The following is a 20,284-nucleotide window of genomic DNA, read 5'->3' as shown; positions in this document are numbered from 1 at the left end:
AGTGTCCTTCTTTGCCTTTTTTTATGGCCTTCGTTTCAAAGTCTATTTTGTCTGATATGAGTATTGCAACTGCTGCTTTCTTGTCATTTCCATTTGTATGAAATACCTTTTTTCCATCCCCTCACTTTCAGTCTATGTATGTCCTTTGCCCTAAGGTGGCTCTCTTGTAGGCAGCATATTATAGACTCTTGTTTTTTAATCCAATCTGAAACTACCTTTTGATCGGAACATTCAGTCTATTGACATTTAAGGTAATTATTGATACATGTGTATTTATTGCCATTTTAAACCTTGCTTTCCAGTTGATTCTTTGTTTCTTTTATCCTTTTTTTTTTCTTTTTGTGGTTTGATGATTTCCTTTTATTTTATGCTTGTGTTCTCTTTTTGTGTTTTGTGAATCTATTGTATGCTTTTGATTTGTGGTTGCCCTGTTTTTCAAGTATGTTAACCCCTTCCTATATGTGCTTGCTTTAGACTGATAGTCATATAGGCTCAAACACATTCTTAAAGAATCTACATTTTCTTACTTTCCTTCTCTACATTTTATGGTTTTGATGTCCTTTTTTACATCTTAATGTTTATCCTTTTGCTATTCCTTGTGTTTATTGTTGCTTTCACAAATAGGGTTTTTTTATTTTCTTTTTGATGTGTATACTGGCTAGTTTATTTACTTTCCAATTGTGATTTCCTCCTTCCTATATCTTCTTGCTCCTTTTTTGTTTAGAGAAGACCTTTCAATAATTTTTAAGATAAGTTTAGTATTGCTGTATTCTTGTAGTTTTTGCTTGTCTGAGAAATTCTTTATCTCTCCTTCTATCCTAACTGATAATCTTGCTGGGTAGAGAACCCCAGGTTGCAGGTTTTCCCCTTTCAGGACTCTGAATATATCTTGCCACTCCCTTCTGGCCTGCAATGTTTCTATAGAGAAATCAGCTGATAGAATTATAGGAGTTGCCTTGTAATTAACTCTGTTTTTCTCTTGCTGCCTTTAGAAGCCTCTCTTTAACTTATGCCATTTTAATTATAGTATGTCTTGGTGTGGGTCTGTTTGGGTTCCTCTTGTTTGGGACGCCCCCTCTGTGCTTCCTGTAGCTGGATATGTTTCCTTCTTTAGGTTTGGGAAGTTTTCAGCCATAATTTCTTCAAATACATTTTCAATCGCTTTTTCTCTTTCTTCCCCCTCTGGAATCCCTACTATGCATAGATTGGCCAGCTTTATATTATCCCACAGGTCTCTTACATTGCTTTCTTTTTTGTTTTTTTCATTTGGCCTCCTGTCTGCTGTTTTGATTGGGTAATTTTTCCATTATTCTATATTGCAGATCACTTATTCTTTCTTCATTATTCATTCTGCTATCACTGCCTTTAGCTCAGCTTTCATCTCTGCAAATGAATTTTCTAATTTTTCTTGGCTCTTCCTTCTAGTTTCTTTTAACAGTAATCTGCATTTCTGTCGATAGCCTTTCTTAATTCCTTCAGTATTTTCATTACCTCCCTTTTTGAACTCGGTATCTATTATTAGACTGAAGAGGTCTGTTTCATTGTTCCTTCAGGGGAATTCTCTTGGTCTTTTAACTGGGAGTGGTCTGTGTCTTCATTTTACTTGTATTTCTCTTATTCTGTCAGTTTAGGAGAAACAATTATGTACTGTAGTCTTGGAGGGCTATTTATATGCGGGAGCATCCCTACGTAGCTTGTGTGGGTTTAATCATTTTTTGGCATGAGGGCTGTTCTTGGTTTGGATGCCTGTTGCCCCTTTCCTCAGCGTGTGCTGGCCGTTGTCCCCTGGATCGGGGGGTGCAGGTGCGTGGCTTATGCACACTGCCAGGGAGGAGGGGGCAGCAGTTGGCACGTGGTTGTGGGACCCTCAGCAGCAGCAGTGGTCTGCACCTGCCCCTGGAGCTCAGGTAGGCAGTGCCCTGTTGCCTGAGAGTGCGTGCTCAGAGAAGGAAGCTCCTATGGCAGTCCTGAACCTCTCCTTGCACCCCCCCCCAACAGTGGCACCTTGCCTCTCTGGCAGTCTGAGGTTTCTTCCCGTATTCCCTCAGTCGTGGGGCCCTACACCCTAGCCCCCTCAGGCTGTCTCCACACAGCCAACCACAGCCCTCTCCCCAGGGTCTGACCTGTAAGCTTGAGCCTCAGCACCCAGCCCCCTCCTGCCCCAGCGGACAAGTGTCTCAGGTGTTGTATTGTGCTTGGTGGCACCGACCATCTGTGCAGGTCTCTCTCTGCTTTGCCCTCCGCAGACTGGTTGTTGTGCTCTTCTCCGTGTCTCTGAAGCTCTCCCTCTGTCCCAGCTGATCTCCCCACCAGTGAGGGGACTTCCCAGTGTCCAGAAGCCTTTCCTCTTTCAGAGTTCCCTCCCAGGGGCGCAGGTCCCATCCCAATTCCTTTCTCTTTTTTTCTTTTGTCCTACCCAGTTAGGTGTAGATTTTCTTGCCCTTTTGGAAGTCTGAGGTCTTCTGCCAGCATTCAGTAGATGTTCTGTGATAATCGTTCCACATGTAGATATAATTGTGATGTGTTTGTGGGAGAAGGTAAGCTCCATGTCCTACTCCTCTGCCATCTTGATCCTATCTCCCATGTCCCATTTTTAACTCCTTATCCCTCCCTTCTGGAAAATCCTCAGCTGGGGGCTTTCTCCTTGTGCACTTGCTCCTATACGCATCTCAGCTGACACTATTTCCATCCTCTTCCTATATAAGATGCAGTGGATACCCCTGTGCTAGAGAATATGGTCATGAATCTAAAGATGGGACAAAGGAGATGTGCAGAACTAAAGATGAAGAAACTTAAAAACCTACCAATTTCGGGACTTCCCTGATGGTGCAGTGGTTAAGAATCTGCCTGCCAATGCAGGGGACACAGGTTCAAGCCCTGGTCCGGGAAGATCCCACAGGCTGCAGATCAACTAAGCCCGTGCACCACAACTACCGAGCCTGTGACCGCAACTACTGAAGCCCACGTGCCACAACTACTGAAGCCTGCACGCCTAGAGCCCGTGTCCGCAACATGAGAAGCCACCGCAATGAGAAGCCCGTGCACCGCAACAAAGAGTAGCCCCTGCTCCTGGCAACTAGAGAAAGCCCGCGTGCAGCAACAAAGACCCAACTCAGCCAAAAATAAATAAATAAATAAATTTATAACAGAAAAAAAAATCTACCAACTTGGGTTTACACAAAAAGTGAGACTTTTGGAAACAATTATCAAAGCCACCATACCTGGAGGTTTTCCTCCCTCCCGGGCATTGATCCAAAGTGCTGAAGAATTTGGCTTCGAAATCTGTCTCTTAAATTCTGAAACCAGCTGCAGGCTTGAGAGTAGACCAAATCGTGAAGCTGTCGGAGGTTCTCTATCTCATCTTCATTCTCAACCTAGAAATACAACAGTCAGTAAGGTGTCTGTATCTAATCTTCCCATCCATCCCTATAGAAATGGAAAAAAAAACCCATAAAAAAATAGGGAATACCTATTTCAGTGCTGGATCAGGGTATTATTCTCATGCAGTAAACACCATACATTTCTGCCTCACAGAGTGCCAATGGGCCAGACTAAGAAGGCAGCAAGCCTTGACCTCCCAGCATAGCTGACCTAGCCTTGCTGAGTTAGCAGTGCAACACTGCAGAAGCCAACTAACAGCCCCTAACTGGGAGGGGTACGATGGAGAGTTAGTTCTCAGATAAAGGTCTACAGGGACTGGGAATTCATCTTTACGGATCAAAAGCCTTTGAAAGCAGTAGAACAAAAAAAAAACAGGAATACAGTTGCTACAATGAAAGGAAAGATTCGGGGAGATTTAAGGTGCCATAGCAAAAGCAGTAATAGGACAGAGGAAAAGCATAATTACACCTTTTACCAGGGAACTGGGTCAAAAAAAAAAACCTGCAACAAATAACTTAGTATATAAAGCCAGAACTTCAAAAGAGAGAGAATACATTATACACTCATTATACAATGATGAACTGCTGCTGCTGTAAAGGCCCAAGGCTGTGGCTACCTCCATCCCCTGTGTATGCCCTTTGGACTACTGGTTCATCAAACTGCAAATATAAAACTAAATGCATCAGCCTTCCAGCTTAAGATCCAGAAGACTAGTCTCATAAAACACAGGTGGGAAGATGGAACATTAACTCATCCATCTCATGTTGATTTCTTTAACACTCATATCCCACTCACTCCATGCCAGGGAGCACTATATTTCACATACATTAATGCATCTGAACAAATACCAGGCCTGAGTCAGCCTTTCCTACTTAAAGAATGACTCAATAAAAAACAACAATGGACTCTGAAAATATACTGATGTATAAAAGGTAAGACTGTAGCACAGGGGCTTCCCCTGTGGTGCAGTGGTTGGGAGTCTGCCTGCCAGTGCAGGGGACATGGGTTCGAGCCCTGCTCCGGGAGGATCCCACATGCTGCAGAGCAACTAGGCCCGTGCGCCACAACTACTGAGCCTGCGTGCTGCAACGAATGAAGCCTGTGTGCCTGTGCTCTGCAGCAAGAGGAGCCAACGCAATGAGAAGCCTGTGCACCACAGTGAAGAGTGGCCCCCGCTTGCCGCAATGAGAGAAAGCCCGTGCGCAGCAACAAAGACCCAACGCAGCCAAAAATAAAAATAAAAAAGACTATGGCACACAAGAGACAAAAGAACATACTTTTTATTTTTAAAGGATTTGAAATGAAAAAAACAAAGTTGAAAAAGCATCTGCTTTTTCACAACAATGTGAATGTGCTTAATGCCACTGAACTGCATATGTAAAAATGGTTAAAATGGTAAATTTTATGTCATGTCTATTTTACCACATGAAAAATTTTAACAGAAAGGTAGAAGAGCCGTAGATTCCAGAATTCTGGTCTTGGACTTGACCAGACTTGACTTGACTTGACTTGGTTCTGGACTTGGTCTTGATATGAGCAAGAAATAAACTTGTGGGGCTGGGATCAAGATGGTGAAGTAGTAGGATGTGAAGCCCACCTTCTCCCTCAAATACATCAAAAATCTACATGTGGAATGATTCTCCCAGAATATCTACTGAACACTGGCAGAAGACCTGAGACTGCTGAAAGGGCAAGAAAATCACCATGTCACCAGGTAGGAAAAAAAGAAGACAGAAAAAAAAGAAAATGAGAAAGGAATCAGGACGGTACCCGTGTCCCTGGGAGGGAGCTGGGAAAGAGGAAAGGTTCCTAGACCCTGGGAAGCCCCTCCACCGGCAGGGAGATTGGCCAGGACAGCAGGAAGCTTCAGAACCTTGGAGAACACAGCAGCTGGTTTGTGGCAGCCGGAGTGGAGAGAGGACAGGTGGTCAGTGCTGCCGCTGCGGGCTCCCCAGCCTGAGATGTGCGTCAGCCGGGGGTGGGTGCTGGTACTCGGGCTTCAGAGATCAGACCCAGCGAGAGGACTGGGGTTGGCTGTGTGGAAACAGCCTGGGGGTGGTAGCTAGAATCTGGTGCAACCGCAACTGAGACTGTATGAGGAGGAAACGTGGGCCGCCTTAGAGGCCAGGTGCCATTGTTTGGGGGGTGCTCAAGGGGAGGGGTGGGACCTGCCATTGTAGCCTTTTTCCTGTGTGTGCGCTCGCAGAGGGCAGGATACTGCCTGCATGTGCTTGAGACTCTCTCATAAGCTGCCACTGCCTCCCTCCCAGACTCCAGGAGTGGGTGCAAGCCACCTCCCCTCCCAGGGCCAGGCACCAGTGACTGCATCTGCACAACCCCTATCAAGGGGATAACAGCTGGCACACACTGAGGAAAGAGGTGACAGGCATATAACAACTCTTGCACCAAATATATTAAACCCATACATGCTACACAGGGACGCCCCACATATAAATAGCCCTCCCAGACCACAGTAGATAATTGTTTCTCCTAAACTCACAAAGTAAGAGAAATATAATTAAGAAGCAGAGGAACCACACTCCCAGTTAAAAGACCAAGAGAAATTCCCCTGAAAGTACAATGACGTTGACCTCTTCAGTCTAACAGACACCGAGTTCAGAAAGGAGGTAATGAAAATATGGAAGGAATTAAGAAAGGCTATTGGCAGAAATGCAGATTACTGTAAAAAGGAGCTAGAAGCTATAAGAGAGAAACAAAGAAAAATTAGAAAACTCATTTGCAGAGACAAAAGCTGAGCTAAAGGCAATGAACAGCAGAGTGAATAATGAAGAAAGAATAAGTGATCTGCAATATAGAATAATGGAAATTACCCAATCAAAACAGCAGACAGGAAGCCAAATGAAAAAAAAAAGAAAGCAATATAAGAGACCTGTGGGATAATATAAAGACAGTGTGGTACTGGCACTGGAACAGAGTAGAGCCCAGAAATAAACCCACACACCTACAGTCAATTAATCTTCAATAAAGGAAGCAAGAACACACAATGGGAAAAAACAGTCTCTTCATCAAGGGGTGTTGGGAAAGTTGGAGAGCTGCATGTAAATCAGTGAAGTTAGAACACACCCTCACACCATGCACAAAAATAAACTCAAAATGGCTTAAAGACTTAAACATAAGACATGACACTAAAACTCCTAGAAGAGAACATAGGCAAAACATTCTCTGACGCAAGTTGTACCAATGTTTTCTTACCAAGGCAATAGAAATAAAAGCAAAAATAAACAGATGGGACCTAATTAAACTTGTAAGGCTTTGCACAGCAAAGGAAACCATAAACAAAACAAAAAGACAACCTACAGCATGGGAGAAAATATTTGCAAACAATGTGACCAACACAGGCTTAATTTCCAAAATATATAAGTAGCTCATACAACTCAACAAGAAAACAAGTAACCCCATTGCAAAATGGGAGAAGACCTAATTAGACATTTCTCCAAAGAAGAAATACAGATGGCCAAGAGGCACGTGAAAAGTTGCTCAGCATCACTAATTATTAGAGAAATGCAAATCAAAACTACAATGAGGTGCCACCTCACACAGGTCAGAATGGCCCGTGTAGACCATTAAAAAGTCTACAAATAACAAATCTGGGCAGGATGTGGAGAAAAGGGAACCCTCCTGTACTGCTGGAGGGAGTGTAAGTTGGTGCAGCCATATAGAAAACAGTATGGAGGTTCCTCAGAAAACTAAAAATAGAATACCATATGATCCAGCAATCCCACTCCTGGGCATATATCCAGAGAACACCATAATTTGAAAAGATACATGCAACCCCTATGTTCTTAGCAACACTATTCACAGTAGCCAAGACATGGAAACAAATGTCCGTGGAAAGAGGAATATGGATAAAGAAGATGTGGTACATATACACAATGGAATAATACTCAGCCATAAAAAGGATGAAATAACAACTTAGATGCAACTGGAGATTATTATATTATCATACTAAGTAAGTCAGAAAGAAAAAGACCATATGATATCACTCATATGTGGAATCTAAAATATGACACAAACGAACCTATCTACAAAACAGAAACACAGTCACAGACATAACAGACTGGTGGTTGGGTTGCCAAGGGGGAAGGGGCTGGGAGAGGGATAGAGTGGGAAGTTGGGGTTAGCAGATGTAAGCTTTTATATATAGAATGGATAAACAACAAGGCCCTACTGTATAGCACAGAACTGTACTCAATATCCTATGATAAATCCATAATGGAAAAGAATATTAAAAAACAATGTCTACATGTATAACTGAATCACTTTGCTGTACAACAGAAATTAACAACACTGTAAATCAACTATACTTCAATAAAAAAAATTTGATCCCAAAACAAAAAAACCCAGAAAATAAACTTGTGAATTGTTAAGAACTATTACCAAAAAAATGTATCTGCTTTCTACCTTTACAAAATTCAAGGGACCAAACCATGAACTCTAGTAAACAGGGAATGATAAAAATAAAAGTCTGAGTTAGAAAAAGGAGCTAAGAAGTAGGCAGAAGTTTTAAAGGCAGGCTTTTAAAGTTAAGGAATTTCATTGCAATAACTGAATTTAAAATGTCATCAGAGGTCACAGAAATTAGAATTACTACACCAAGGGAAAAAACAACTTTGATATAAAAAACAAATTTGAGAAGCTTCTCCAGAATAACAAGAAATCATTATATAGATGAAGAAAAATTATTAGACAAGACCACAATGACATAGAGAATTCAGTTTTCTAAACATCAAATCCATAATACTCTCAATATGCTAATTTACTGTCATATATTTATATATAGTCATATGTTTAGCCACATACTCAAGGAATTTTATCAGCGAATCCAATATATGAAGATGTAAATTTACATAAAACTAAAATAAGGTTATTTTACAAAGAACATCACCTTTTAGCAAATGATTCCATTAACCAAATATTCCTAAGGCACAGACTATCAGTCAACTCAAAATTCCAACTCATACTTTTGGCTCACTGCACAAAACAAACTTTCCCCATAACATCTTTATAATAAGATAGGACAGGTAATATCAGATTAATCAAGTTTATCAGCAGAGAAGCAATACGATATAATGATAAAACATAGCCCTTGGAGCCAGAGAGCTGGTTTTAAATTATTTTTTTACACTACCTATAGGATCTTTGGCAAATTAATACTCCTGAATTCTTTCCTCATCTGCTAGCTATCTCATAGCATTTTGAAAATTTAATGAGCCACTGTTTGTAGAAATGCCTAATGCCAACACTGAATAAGTGCTGACTGAGATGAAGGGCTCAAACAGATCAGTGAACAAGTGAGAGTGTAAGATCTATGTTTTTCTAATGCCCTTCCAAAGAAAGTTGCCTTTCATTTGATATTTACAGTACCACAAATCATTTTTCTGGTACCTAAACTAATTGCAGATGGTAGAGTAGGTACTGGAAATACCAAAAGGGCAGCATTAACCCTATCCAAGAAAATTTTCACACTAACCCTCCACAGGTAAGATATCACCAACAATTATACGGACAGTGCTTTATCTGTGTTGCCCTAAAGTTAGACACAGTTGGGTGCTGTGTTCAGTTTTAGGTTATCTTAGGCATATCTTAATATAGAACAATTCTTCAAGGATTTTATGTGTTTACCTTTACGTCAAAGTTCAATCTACTGATGATTACATCAGCTTTGACTACTAATAAATTCAGTTTAAAAGGGTAGGAATTAGCAGGTTTCATAACTTACATGGATTGGAAGTTCAATTGAATCCACTGCTATTGTTATGCAATTACCATGCGAATACACACATACATTCTAGGCACTGTGCTGGCTGTCAAGCCAGTAGAAATGAACAATATATCTAGGTGCTGGTCTCCCAAGTTCTCTTGGAACTCAGGATGGTTAAGAGCAAGATGAGGAAAAGGTAACTTGGAGCTAATCTGTGTAAGTATTGATGAGGGTCTCTGACAGGAAGAACTGGTTAATGATCCTATCAGCCTTTATGCGTGTACAATGCCTAGGACACAGTATACCAGAGCATGCTGAAAAAGAATAGTTTTTAATACCTTAACATCTTCCAGATATTCAATGTCTGCAGTGCAGTATCCATCTTTCATCCCTCTTTTTAAAACCCTAAACCGCTTTCCTCCAACTGTGTCAACCACAGACCTCCCATCAGGCAAGAAATGTACATTTCTAATTTGTAACATACAACCATAATCTGCAAAACTAAAGGAAAAACTCCAATTAATATAAAAGTTCAAGCAACAAGCATGCAAGTTCTCAGCAATATTCAAAGAAAATTCCAGAATCAATAAAAATATTTACATAAAAAGCATACCCATTTTGTGTATCGCTGACACACATCCCAAACTGTTTAGTTCCAGTCTGTATACTTCTTCGAATCATCAATCTGTATCTTGGCTCAAACACATGAAGAGGGCAAGGCACAGTGGGGTAGGCCATAGTGCAAACAAATATTGGAACATTCTTGGTCAAGCTGAAGAAAAAAGTTTCATTATTATATATCAGGACATACAACAAAAATGAGTGAAGCTTGCAACAGTAATAAATAATAGGCAAATTCACTCTAAAATCAGGTGATTTTTATTCTTGGTAAGAAAAGAAATCAGCATCCTTTTCATTTAAGCTCATATTGATACAATATTAATCCTAAAAATCTGTTGGTGATCCTCTTACAAGTAAATTTGAATTTGATATACAAAGTTATCATATAGAGCTAAGTATCTTTATGAATCACAAAGCCATTGATTATAATTACTATTTTATATTAAAATCTGTTTAAAATATTTCTAACATGACAGAGTAAACTCTTACTCTTAGATAATAAGAAAACGTGAGGTCCCACAAAAGACAAAACAAATCATTCAAAATTTTTAGGCATTAAAATATTTTCATACTAACAAAAACAGGTAATTCAATGAGATAACATTTTTTCCAGATAATTAAAATGACAACACTGTTATTGCCAGATTGGCAAGAAATGTGAAGGATAAAGGCAGTGTGCAGCTTTGGCAAGGGTGTGGGAAAACTGGCAGCGTGAATAGCACAACCATGCTGAAGAAGAATCTAGCCATGTCCATCAAATGCTTTCAAAAAGGTTCGTATCCTTTGAACCAAAAGGCTCACTTTTTCCCTGCAAGTACTATAAGAATGTTCAACACAGCACTGTGTATAGTAGCCAAAACTTAGAAGCAAAAAGGGAAGGCCAGTAAAATAAATTATGACGTAACCATAAAATGATACTATGTTTAAATGTTCAGATTAATGAGAAAAGGAAGTTACAGAAATGATAGGATTAAAATGATCCCATCTTTGTTTAAAATGTATTTATATACATTAGAATTGGGAAGGGTATATGCCAAAATGCCAATGATGATTACGTTTGGGTTACACAGTATGGTCCCCCCCCACCACTAATATTTTCTAGTCTTTCTTCAACAAGACCACAAATTACTTAAGTAAAGGCAATATCTAATACACACGTTTAACATACCAGTCCTAGTTCCTCTACTTTTAAAACTCTATATTCTACCATCATTGAGCACTCTTATGAACATAAAAACTGGGGGGAAAAAAGCTCTTAATTAGCAAAACTTGTAAGTACCAGGGGATGAGCTACCCCTTAAAATAATAGCCCTGTTAGTACACAGCAAGATATCCTGAGGCTTCTCCATCACACTCAGCTTCCCTCACATCACTACTCTTTCTGTCATCCATGGATTTCACTCTTCTGTGAGGGGTCTGGTCCTGTCACTATGTTTTAGTATTTCAAAAATATATCTGAAGCATTCTTATATCCAAGCTTTTTGCAGTGTTGGTCAAAAAGGCTTATGATCCTCACATCAGAATATTTTCTATCATAAAATCACACAATAAAATATCAGTTCCATGAGGAGACAAATCAATATCAACTTCTATAAATAAAAGATTAGAAACCTTTCTTCTGTTGAAGGCCACTAGCCCAACGAAGACATTTGGTAGACAGATATTGAAAAAGAAAATCTGCAAGCACAATTATTTTTTTCTTAGAAAGTTAGAGATATAAAATGTTTAATCTGTATTTTTTAAAAACAGAAACAGCATATAAAAATTACAATTTTGCTCTTTAGTGTCCAGTTAAAAGTAAGTGGGAAAAAAAAAGAGTTAAGAAATTAGAAACCCATGAAAGAAACTTGGACACTCAAGAAGAGACTGGTGAAAAGACATGAGGGGAAGAGAAAGGAAAAAGAAAGGTAGAAGAAAGCAAGCTATACAGAGCAACAAAACCATGTCCAACCTACCCAGCCCCAATTAGCTTTTATGTGCTCTTACTAGTGGTACCACTGAATCCCAAAGTTACCACCAGGTTTTTCACCTTGCTGATACTAAGTCATTTCTGCTAACAGTCAATAGCTTCATTAATTGAGAATTTAGCCCCTAAGTCACCCCTTCCAATTTCAGTCTCAGGCCTTAAGGTCCCACCCGCTTCAAACCTCTGATTGGCTAACCCTCCTGCCAATCCAGGCCATCTATCCTCCACCTTCCCCCTGCACCACCATGATTGATGCCTGAGGGATGCAGTTCCCAGCAACCACCTCACCCCTCTCCATTCCCGATTGATTCCAGGGCCTGATGTCACTGGAGGAAACCCCTCCCCCACCTAAAACACTGCTTCAGTGCAGAGAGCTGAGTCAGTCACTCCCAACAGAACATCTAGAAGTTACCAAATGAACTTTTAAAAACTTCTGTCGAGGACAGGGGAAGCTGGCCACTATTTGTTTAAAATATGCCTCTGACTACACTGGGTTGAACTAAAGACAGAACCCAGCTTGCTGTGAGGCTTCTCCTTACTATTTCAAAGGGTAGTAGTTCGTAATTTGATTGTTAATTTTTCTGAGAAGAAACTTACTGTGAGAGTTCAGCAGTTTCTTCATCATATATTTTTTTTCTCTCAGACAGTTCATCAGGCAGGTACTTCACTATTAAATCTTCCAACAGCTGTGTGACACAGTACCTCCTATCTGCTAGATACTGAAAAACAATATTATTTTACATTCCAGTGCTTTTTTTCCTACGGTATAAAACAGGCAAAACAGTTTAACTTGACATAGTAAAGCCTTTATTACATATTTATACAGTCAGTTCTGAATTAATTTAGTGAGGGGGACCATTACAATGGATGGTGCTAAACAGGTAAACCTGCCTGAGGCTTACCTCAAGAGCATTAAAGACACATACTTGCAACCTGAACCAAGTTCTGTATATAAGACCCTTTTCTTGCTACGATCATACATCTTTATTAGCAGCAATCAGCGCTGCCCTGCCATCTCTCACACCAAAGGCCAAGTTCCATCTCACAGTGCATGAGTATCTGAAACTAGCATTTGAATTGAGAAACAAAAATAAGATAAGGAATGAAGAAAATGATGCATTTACTTGCCTTATTTAAGAAAAGCAAAACTACTCCTTTTTTGTCCCCCATTTCAGTGGCAGAGTTACCAGGTAATCTTTCTTTCAGATTTTCCTTCCATTGTCATCCCACTATGACTAATGATCCCCTTATCAGGAGGCTGCTCTTCCTATGTGAGCCACCCTCTGTATAAAATGGTCCATTTGTGCCACTCCCTTAATACTCTGAACACTGCCACCCTCATGCATTTTCGTGTTATTCTCTCTTCCAACTGCCAAAAGCCATCTGACTATCCTTCAGGGTCTGGCTCCAATTTTACCTTTTGCATAAAGTGTTCCTTAATTATTTTTTTGTCTCCCAAGAATCCCTTACTTAACCCTTTACCATATAAAAGGCAGTTACCATACCCTGCACTATATTACATGGACAGGGATACATTATATCTCTGTAACTAAACTAAGAACTGCATAGGGCCAGGGACCAGGTCAGTGTGTGTGCAGGATTTTGGACCAAAAAAAAAAAAAAAACCCAATACCAATTTATTTAATAAAAATAATGAGGTAAAACTCTTGGGAGACAATCACAAGATAAAGAGAAGCCACCTTTTTCTCTGTAGATCCAGCAAAAAGTTTTGTCATTATCCAGTGAAGTACAGAGTAGGAAATATGAATGGTGGGGAAGTGGGTTATAGTAGTGGTTTTTAAGGTTTAGCATGAACAGGGCTTGTTAAAATGCAGATTGCTGAGCCCCACCCCAGGGTTTCTGATTTAGTGGCTCTGGGGTAGGGTCTGAGAATCTGTATTTCTAACAAGTTCCCAGGGGATACAGATGCTGCTGGTCAGGGGAACATACCTTGAGAACCATTGGGCTGTAGACTGGAGAGACATACTCTTGAGCAGATAATATGTACACACATAACTGAAGAGTTTATTATAAAATTAATCAAATGACAGATACTATAAAAGCAGTTTCATTACCGTTTTCTATTAAATTAAGATGTTTTAAAATTTAAGACTCGTATTAAATTTGGGAAATACAGCCTCTCTTACAGTACTGGTAAGAATCTATTTTTGTACATTACTCGGGACCTAGGCAATTTGGCAACTGGTTTTAATAAGAGTCTTATAAATATACGGCCTTTGATCCAGTAATTCTCCTCCCAGGAATTTACCCTAAGGAAAGAGTCAAAGACACAAACCACAGTGTCAAAAGACACAAACCACAGTATACTGAAACAAAACAAAACAACTTACATACCCAACAATAGGAAAATGTTACACCACTGGACTAGTATACTGCTACAAAAATCATGTCTTTAAAATGTATTCAAATGAAAAAATGAGCAAAATGAAATGACAAGTAGGAGAAGTAGAAAACTGTAGAGCATGTCAATTTTATCCTTGTAAATATATATTTAGACTTTACCAATTATATTATACAGGGTGTCTTCAGGTCAGGACAAAGGATAAAGTTATTTTTAAACAGTATGTTATGTTTTTAAATAATATCCTTATTTTATCTTCCTTAAAACTTCAGACATTTTTTCAGGTGAGAGAACTCTAAATTTAAAGCAATGTATCTAAATGTTAATCTGAAAAAAGCATAATATGTGAGTGTATCTAAAAACTCTGGAAAACCAGGAAAGAGCATGTTTAGAGTACTTCACCTGAAAACACTGAGTATACTAGTTGAAATAACTAACAAACTCTTTAAGAAGGAAGTTTTTTTATCTTATGTTTCCTGACTTGAACATTCTTTATGTGGTTTTCTGTTTTACTACATATAGGCTTGCTATGCTATAACAATACATACATGCCATATGATATCTGTACAGAGCTATGTTTTCTGTATAGGAAATAACTGTATTTTCAATAGCAAAATGGTTTTATCAATTTTTTAATTCGTATTTGGAAGACACTTCTTTTCTTCAAACAATCCAGGACAGAATCACTCTCCCTGATCAATGCTACCACTGCAACTGGAACTCAGAATTCAAAGGCTTTGGCCTCACCTTTGGGGACTTCAAGTCACTCAAGCACGACTGAGAGAGTGTTGCTCTCCCACTGGTTATGGAAGATACCCACCTGAGATGCAGCTATTTTCCTAATGCAGGTGATTATTGCTTTTCACTTACTAGACAAGGAGGGATGTGGGAAGCTGTGCCTCCCTCTCTTCTCGCCAGGCCACCACCTTCTAGAGCTGTGCTGTCCAATGTGGTAGCCACTACTCACATGTGCCTTCTAAAATGTAAATTAATTAAGATTAAACAAAATTTTAAATACAGTTCCTTCTACACATGTGGCTGGTAGCTACCATGTTGGACAGCACAGATACAGAGCATTTCCATCAATGCAGGAAGTTCTACTGGACACAGTTGCTCCAGATGTTAAGGGGATTGGACTAGACCTGAAATCTAGCCTAAAACTGGTGGTGGGAGGCAGGGCAGTTGGGCTTCCCCAATACTGTCATCATTAAAATTCAATAGATCCCTGACCAGGTACTTGACCACACCTCCTTTGTTTAAAAAATTAAGTCAGGGGTCTTGGCCTTCAGACCCTCTCTGCTTTCTCCTCCCCTCTCCAAACTCACTTTTCTCTAACACTAGCATATGGGTAACAAAACAGAATCCCTTTTGGTCACTCAGCATATACAATGTAATTTATTCTGACCCTATTAATCATTGCTATGGCTGAATAAAATCAAACCATGTTGCTACACTTAAGACCAGTAAACAGATAAGCATAAAAATGTTTACCTCTTTTAAGCTTTCCTTACAAAGGGGACAGTATGGTGTGTGATCTAAACAACGCTCAAGACAATTCTTACAGAATGAATGTCCACAAGGGGTTGTTACTGGCTCAAAAAACAACCTGAAATCAACCAAAATACATGTTAGTTTTCACAATAAACTATCCATTGGAAAAAGTGAACGAACGAGTAATGGAACCGTAACACTGATCTCTCTCTAGAGTAGAGGAGGAAGGAGGAGGGTCTGGTGGGCAGGGGAGGAGAGAAGCGGCAGTGGTAAACACGAGTATATCCTCCTGAAGCGTTTAAGAGTTCACCATCCACAGAGGTGCCCTGCGCTGGGGGCCTGGAGCTGTACTAACATAACCGCCACTCACACGTGGCTATGGCGCCCTTGAAATGGGGCTGGTCCAAACTGAGATGTGCAGTGCATCTAAAATACACACCAGATTTCAAAGACTTAGTGCAAAATTAATGATGTAAACTATGTCATTAATAATTACTCATTCGTTTTTGTACAGATTCTTATTTTATCATCACGTTAAAATTGGTTTTCTTAACAAGCTTATAAAAGCCTTACAAAAATAATCCACTAAATTATTACCACTGAATCCTAAAGAAATAGGAGGTGTAATATTCAAACAATATGGAAAAACTAATTTTTCTTACATTGTAATTATTTCCTGAAACATGATACTTTGGAAGTTCCTAGAAGTACTGTTAGATGTATAGGTACTTCAGAAATCATCTGGGTCTAATCCCCTCGCCTCACAGATGAAGAAGCCAAGACTCAGAATTAAGGGACTTGCTCAGAAATACCTCTCATCACCCCTGGCCTGGTGTGGACAGTGGCGGGTGCTTTACACCGTTTCTGGCCTGGTGTGGACAGTGCTGGGTGCTTTACACTGTTCCCTTGCCTCCAGCACAGTTTATGTACCTGGAAAATGTTCTTTTTAAACTATCAGTCTTAGAATTACAAGCATTCTACATAATGGAAATCCTTATCCAATGTTAAGATATATAAACAAGATAGAATCACATACACACAATACATCATTGTATTCTTACCCAAATCTAAAACCATGGAGTCTCAATAATAACATGTAGAGCTTTTTTAGTACTTTACAATTCCCCAGATACTTTTTATGTTTTAGTCCTCTGATTCTTACAAGACTTCAATATAGGCTATGCAAACCCTGACCCCACTTTCTAAGTAAGGAAAAGCTAAATAAGGTTCAGAGATTACATTATTTGCCTAAGATGTGAAAGGGAAACCTAGGACTAAAATTCGTATCTTTTGATTTTTAATCCACTGTTCTGTTACTTCACATTGCCTACTATTACAGAGTAGATTACCTTTATCTACTCTGTACTTTATTTACATTAATATAAAATATTCATCTTTTATAAAGTTGTACATACTTACCTCATGCAGAGAGAACACTCGAAATCTGAGACATCTATTAATTCTTCTGGGATGTCACCGTAAGTTAATGAAAACGTACAGACTTCACTGGGAGTTTCTATTAAAACAAAGAGATGGCATTATCTTCTTTAGGAAGAAGTTTGAAGGCCATTCTAAATAAATCAATGTGTTTTATACGAGTGTGGTGAAATTTTTACCTCCCTGTCTTTTCAGCTTATTTCTTCCATCTTCATTTACAATCACATCCTGGTCTAAGAGAGACAGCTTTCTTTTCAACAGAACACCTTTCTCTTGAACAGAGAGTGAAGGTTCTGAGGACACTCTTTTTAAACAATCCTCTCTGGCAGGCATGTCTGTCGAATTTATAGCCTGTGCTGACCGAGCATGGTTTAGGCTTCCTTTGACAGGCTCTGAAGTGACCTCTGCTATTTCTTCATTCTACAAAAAAATACAACAAATAAGGGTAACTAACTGTATTTCTTTACTATCCTTATTCTCGCCAGAACCAAACTGAAATTTTGATGTTTTAAAATGTTCATTTTATTGTTCATTTAAACAGCACCAACTTTTAATTCTAAAACCCTGGCAAGTAAGTGATTTTTGCCAGTACTTAGATAGCCCTGGACATCAAGCTGGCTTACATCATAATAAGGTTAAAGCAGTTATGCTAATATAGTTCCTACTCCAAGGAAACTGAAATAAATACAATGTTCTATATTTTCCAAGAGACTGAAAGTTTTCTGACATTGAATGACCTAAATTTGTGATTAATGAGCATATACTTTACATAAAAGTTTTCAGTATAAAATAAAAGGCCACAGATGAAATTCTATTAAGACAACACTTACTAGGTTGAAAGTACCTAAACAGATTTTAGTACTTGAAACTAGAAAGAGAAGATCTTAACTTGTAAAGAAATGGATACACTAGGCCCATGATTGTCTTTACTCACCCCCTTACCTGCTCTGGGCTAAGCTCACTGGCACAGTGAGACTCTTCTATTACTGAAGGAAAACCAAAAGGTTTGTTTTTAATACATGGTAATGAACTCCAGGAAGAGTCCTTCAGGCCTTCTTTTAAGTTTTCAGGTGATAATAAATCACATAAAATCTGTAAGAGAAATATTATAAAAAGTAATGAAAAATACAAAATATTTGGTTGAGGATAATTTAATATAAAGTTACCTAATATTTAAGAATTTGGGGGAAATTTGTAGCAAATAACTTCATATGGAGTATAATCTACAAAAATATCAAATTACTATATCATACACCTAGAACTAATATAATATTCCGAGTCAGCTATCCATCAGTTTAAAAGAAAAAGAAAGAAAACTTGTAGCCAACTTTATTTTTAATGAGCAGGGAAGGAACAGGTTAAGTAAAAAGCAGAACTTCCATATTGATTAAAAAGTCTTATAAAACCAAGGTGTCCCTCAGTGGGGTCAAATCACCTCAAATAAATGATTCAAAAGGAAGGCACGGGGTGTTGAGTTTGGTAGCCTGAGAAGGTACCCAAGGTAAAGGTTGACGTTTTATTTATTTATTTTAGCCGCACCCCAAGGCATGTGGGATCTTATTAGTTCCCCGACCAGGGATCAAACCTGTGCCCCTTGCATTGGAAGCACAGAGTCTTAACCACTGGACGGGCAGGGAAGTCCAAGGTTGACGTGTTAATACGAGGTTTGTAGAAAGAAGAGATCTTAAGAGAAGCGGAAAATATTACCTTTGAACATCAGTGAGTCCTGTCCTGTCAGAATAGTTCATGGTTCATCCCTATGTATATTTTAAGGTGGACGTAAGAGTGTTTTTGTGAACTTGGACCTTTAACTACAAAACTCTAAAATTCCATGTGTTTACACTGAGTGTAGTTTCTCCCTGAACAAGTGACCTGCACAGTCAGTCACCACTGCCCAGCATTAATTGTGGCACCAAATGGCAGCTGCAGTATCAGAATCTCGGGTGTTTCTCTCAGGAATATGTCTAAAACTCTCAAGGAAACAGGGTGGCGAAGACGGAGGAAGAACTTGGCTACAGGGAAATGAGAGGGATTCGAATTTGTTTGCTTGTCAAATAAGCTGCGTGTATATGTACAGCAGACGATTTCTTAAAGCCTCAATTTGGAGGTTTGGCTTTTCAGCTGTACTGTCTCTCAATACACAAAAATCAGAATTTTTCATGAGTCTTTACAATGTAATTAAAAAGGAAATATGTACAGTGTAAACAAAAGTGTGTGTATCTGTATGTGCTCAAGCAATACCCCATCTAATGAACAAACATTTTAAAATTTGGGTATGGTTTTACATTTCCCGATTTTAAAAAAAGGTATTAAACACACATCCATCCTAGAACACAGCAACTCCACTCCTAGGTATTTACCGAAGAGCTATAAAAACGTATGTCCACAAAATGACTTGTATAAGAATGTCCATAGCAGCAACTGGAAACAATCCAAATGAAAATTGCCAGTAACTGTGAATATCACAAACTGTGGTGTGTTCATACAATGGGATACTTGGTAAACAATAAAAAAGAAAAAAATTACTGGATGTATCTCAAAAACATTATGTTGAGCAAAAGAGTATATGCTGTATGATTCCATGTATACGAAGTTCTAGAATAGCAAAACTATTCTATGGTGATAGAAATCTGAATGGTAGTTGCCTCTGGAAGCAGGGAGATCGGGGATTTGCTAGAAAGGAGATGAGGGAACTTTCTAGGATGATGGAAATATTCTATATCTTGATTGGGGTGCTGTTACATGACTGTATAATTTCTCAAAACTCACTGAACTGTAAAATCTATGCATTTTATTGTATGTAAATTATACCACAATTTACAAAAAAAAATACTGAGGAAAAATAAATATTTCAAGGCAGTAGGTATTTTGTATTCACCTGACCTTATTAATGAACAAACAAATATTTACAGAAGTATAAGGATATCCAGCAGCATGGAAAATGCAAAATCATAAACCCTTAAAAAGTCTGCAATCTCACCAGGGTGATCACTCTAGCAAAGAGAGAACAGTCAGAAAACACATAACAGTAAACCATTTTTTGTTAAATCAGTGGGCTAGAACATGTATGCAAAAAAACCTTATAGAGGATATAGCAATGTTAGCTGTATTCATAAGGCATTTGGAATCTGAGAAAAATTTCAAAATTCTCATACTTCAAGGTACATAAGAATCTCCCAAGGTGCTTGTTAAACTATGCTCCAATTCCGGAGATTCTAATTCCAAAGGTCTGCGGTAGGGCCCAGGAATCTCTGTGTTTACCATGCACCCGAGATGATTCTGGAAAAAAGCCGCACTCTGAGAA

General features: G+C 38.9%; 1 protein-coding gene across 1 annotated transcript in view; it reads right to left on the bottom strand.

Annotated features, from left to right (window-relative positions):
* Positions 1-20,284, bottom strand: part of LONRF1 (LON peptidase N-terminal domain and ring finger 1) — a 45,696-nt gene that overhangs the window by 8,453 nt on the left and 16,959 nt on the right. Inside the window, exons 4-11 of the mRNA XM_060085835.1 lie at positions 17,923-18,072; positions 17,160-17,400; positions 16,963-17,059; positions 15,544-15,658; positions 12,288-12,409; positions 9,717-9,875; positions 9,442-9,604; positions 3,222-3,374 (exon numbers count right to left, since the gene is read on the bottom strand). Of these exons, the coding sequence (XP_059941818.1) occupies positions 3,222-3,374; positions 9,442-9,604; positions 9,717-9,875; positions 12,288-12,409; positions 15,544-15,658; positions 16,963-17,059; positions 17,160-17,400; positions 17,923-18,072 (1,200 nt within the window). The remainder of the gene's footprint in view (positions 1-3,221; positions 3,375-9,441; positions 9,605-9,716; positions 9,876-12,287; positions 12,410-15,543; positions 15,659-16,962; positions 17,060-17,159; positions 17,401-17,922; positions 18,073-20,284) is intronic.

Source organism: Mesoplodon densirostris, chromosome 20 (genome assembly GCF_025265405.1).
Source record: "Mesoplodon densirostris isolate mMesDen1 chromosome 20, mMesDen1 primary haplotype, whole genome shotgun sequence".
Classification (NCBI taxonomy): Eukaryota; Metazoa; Chordata; class Mammalia; order Artiodactyla; family Ziphiidae; genus Mesoplodon; species Mesoplodon densirostris.
This window is presented reverse-complemented; position numbering and strand designations above follow the sequence as displayed.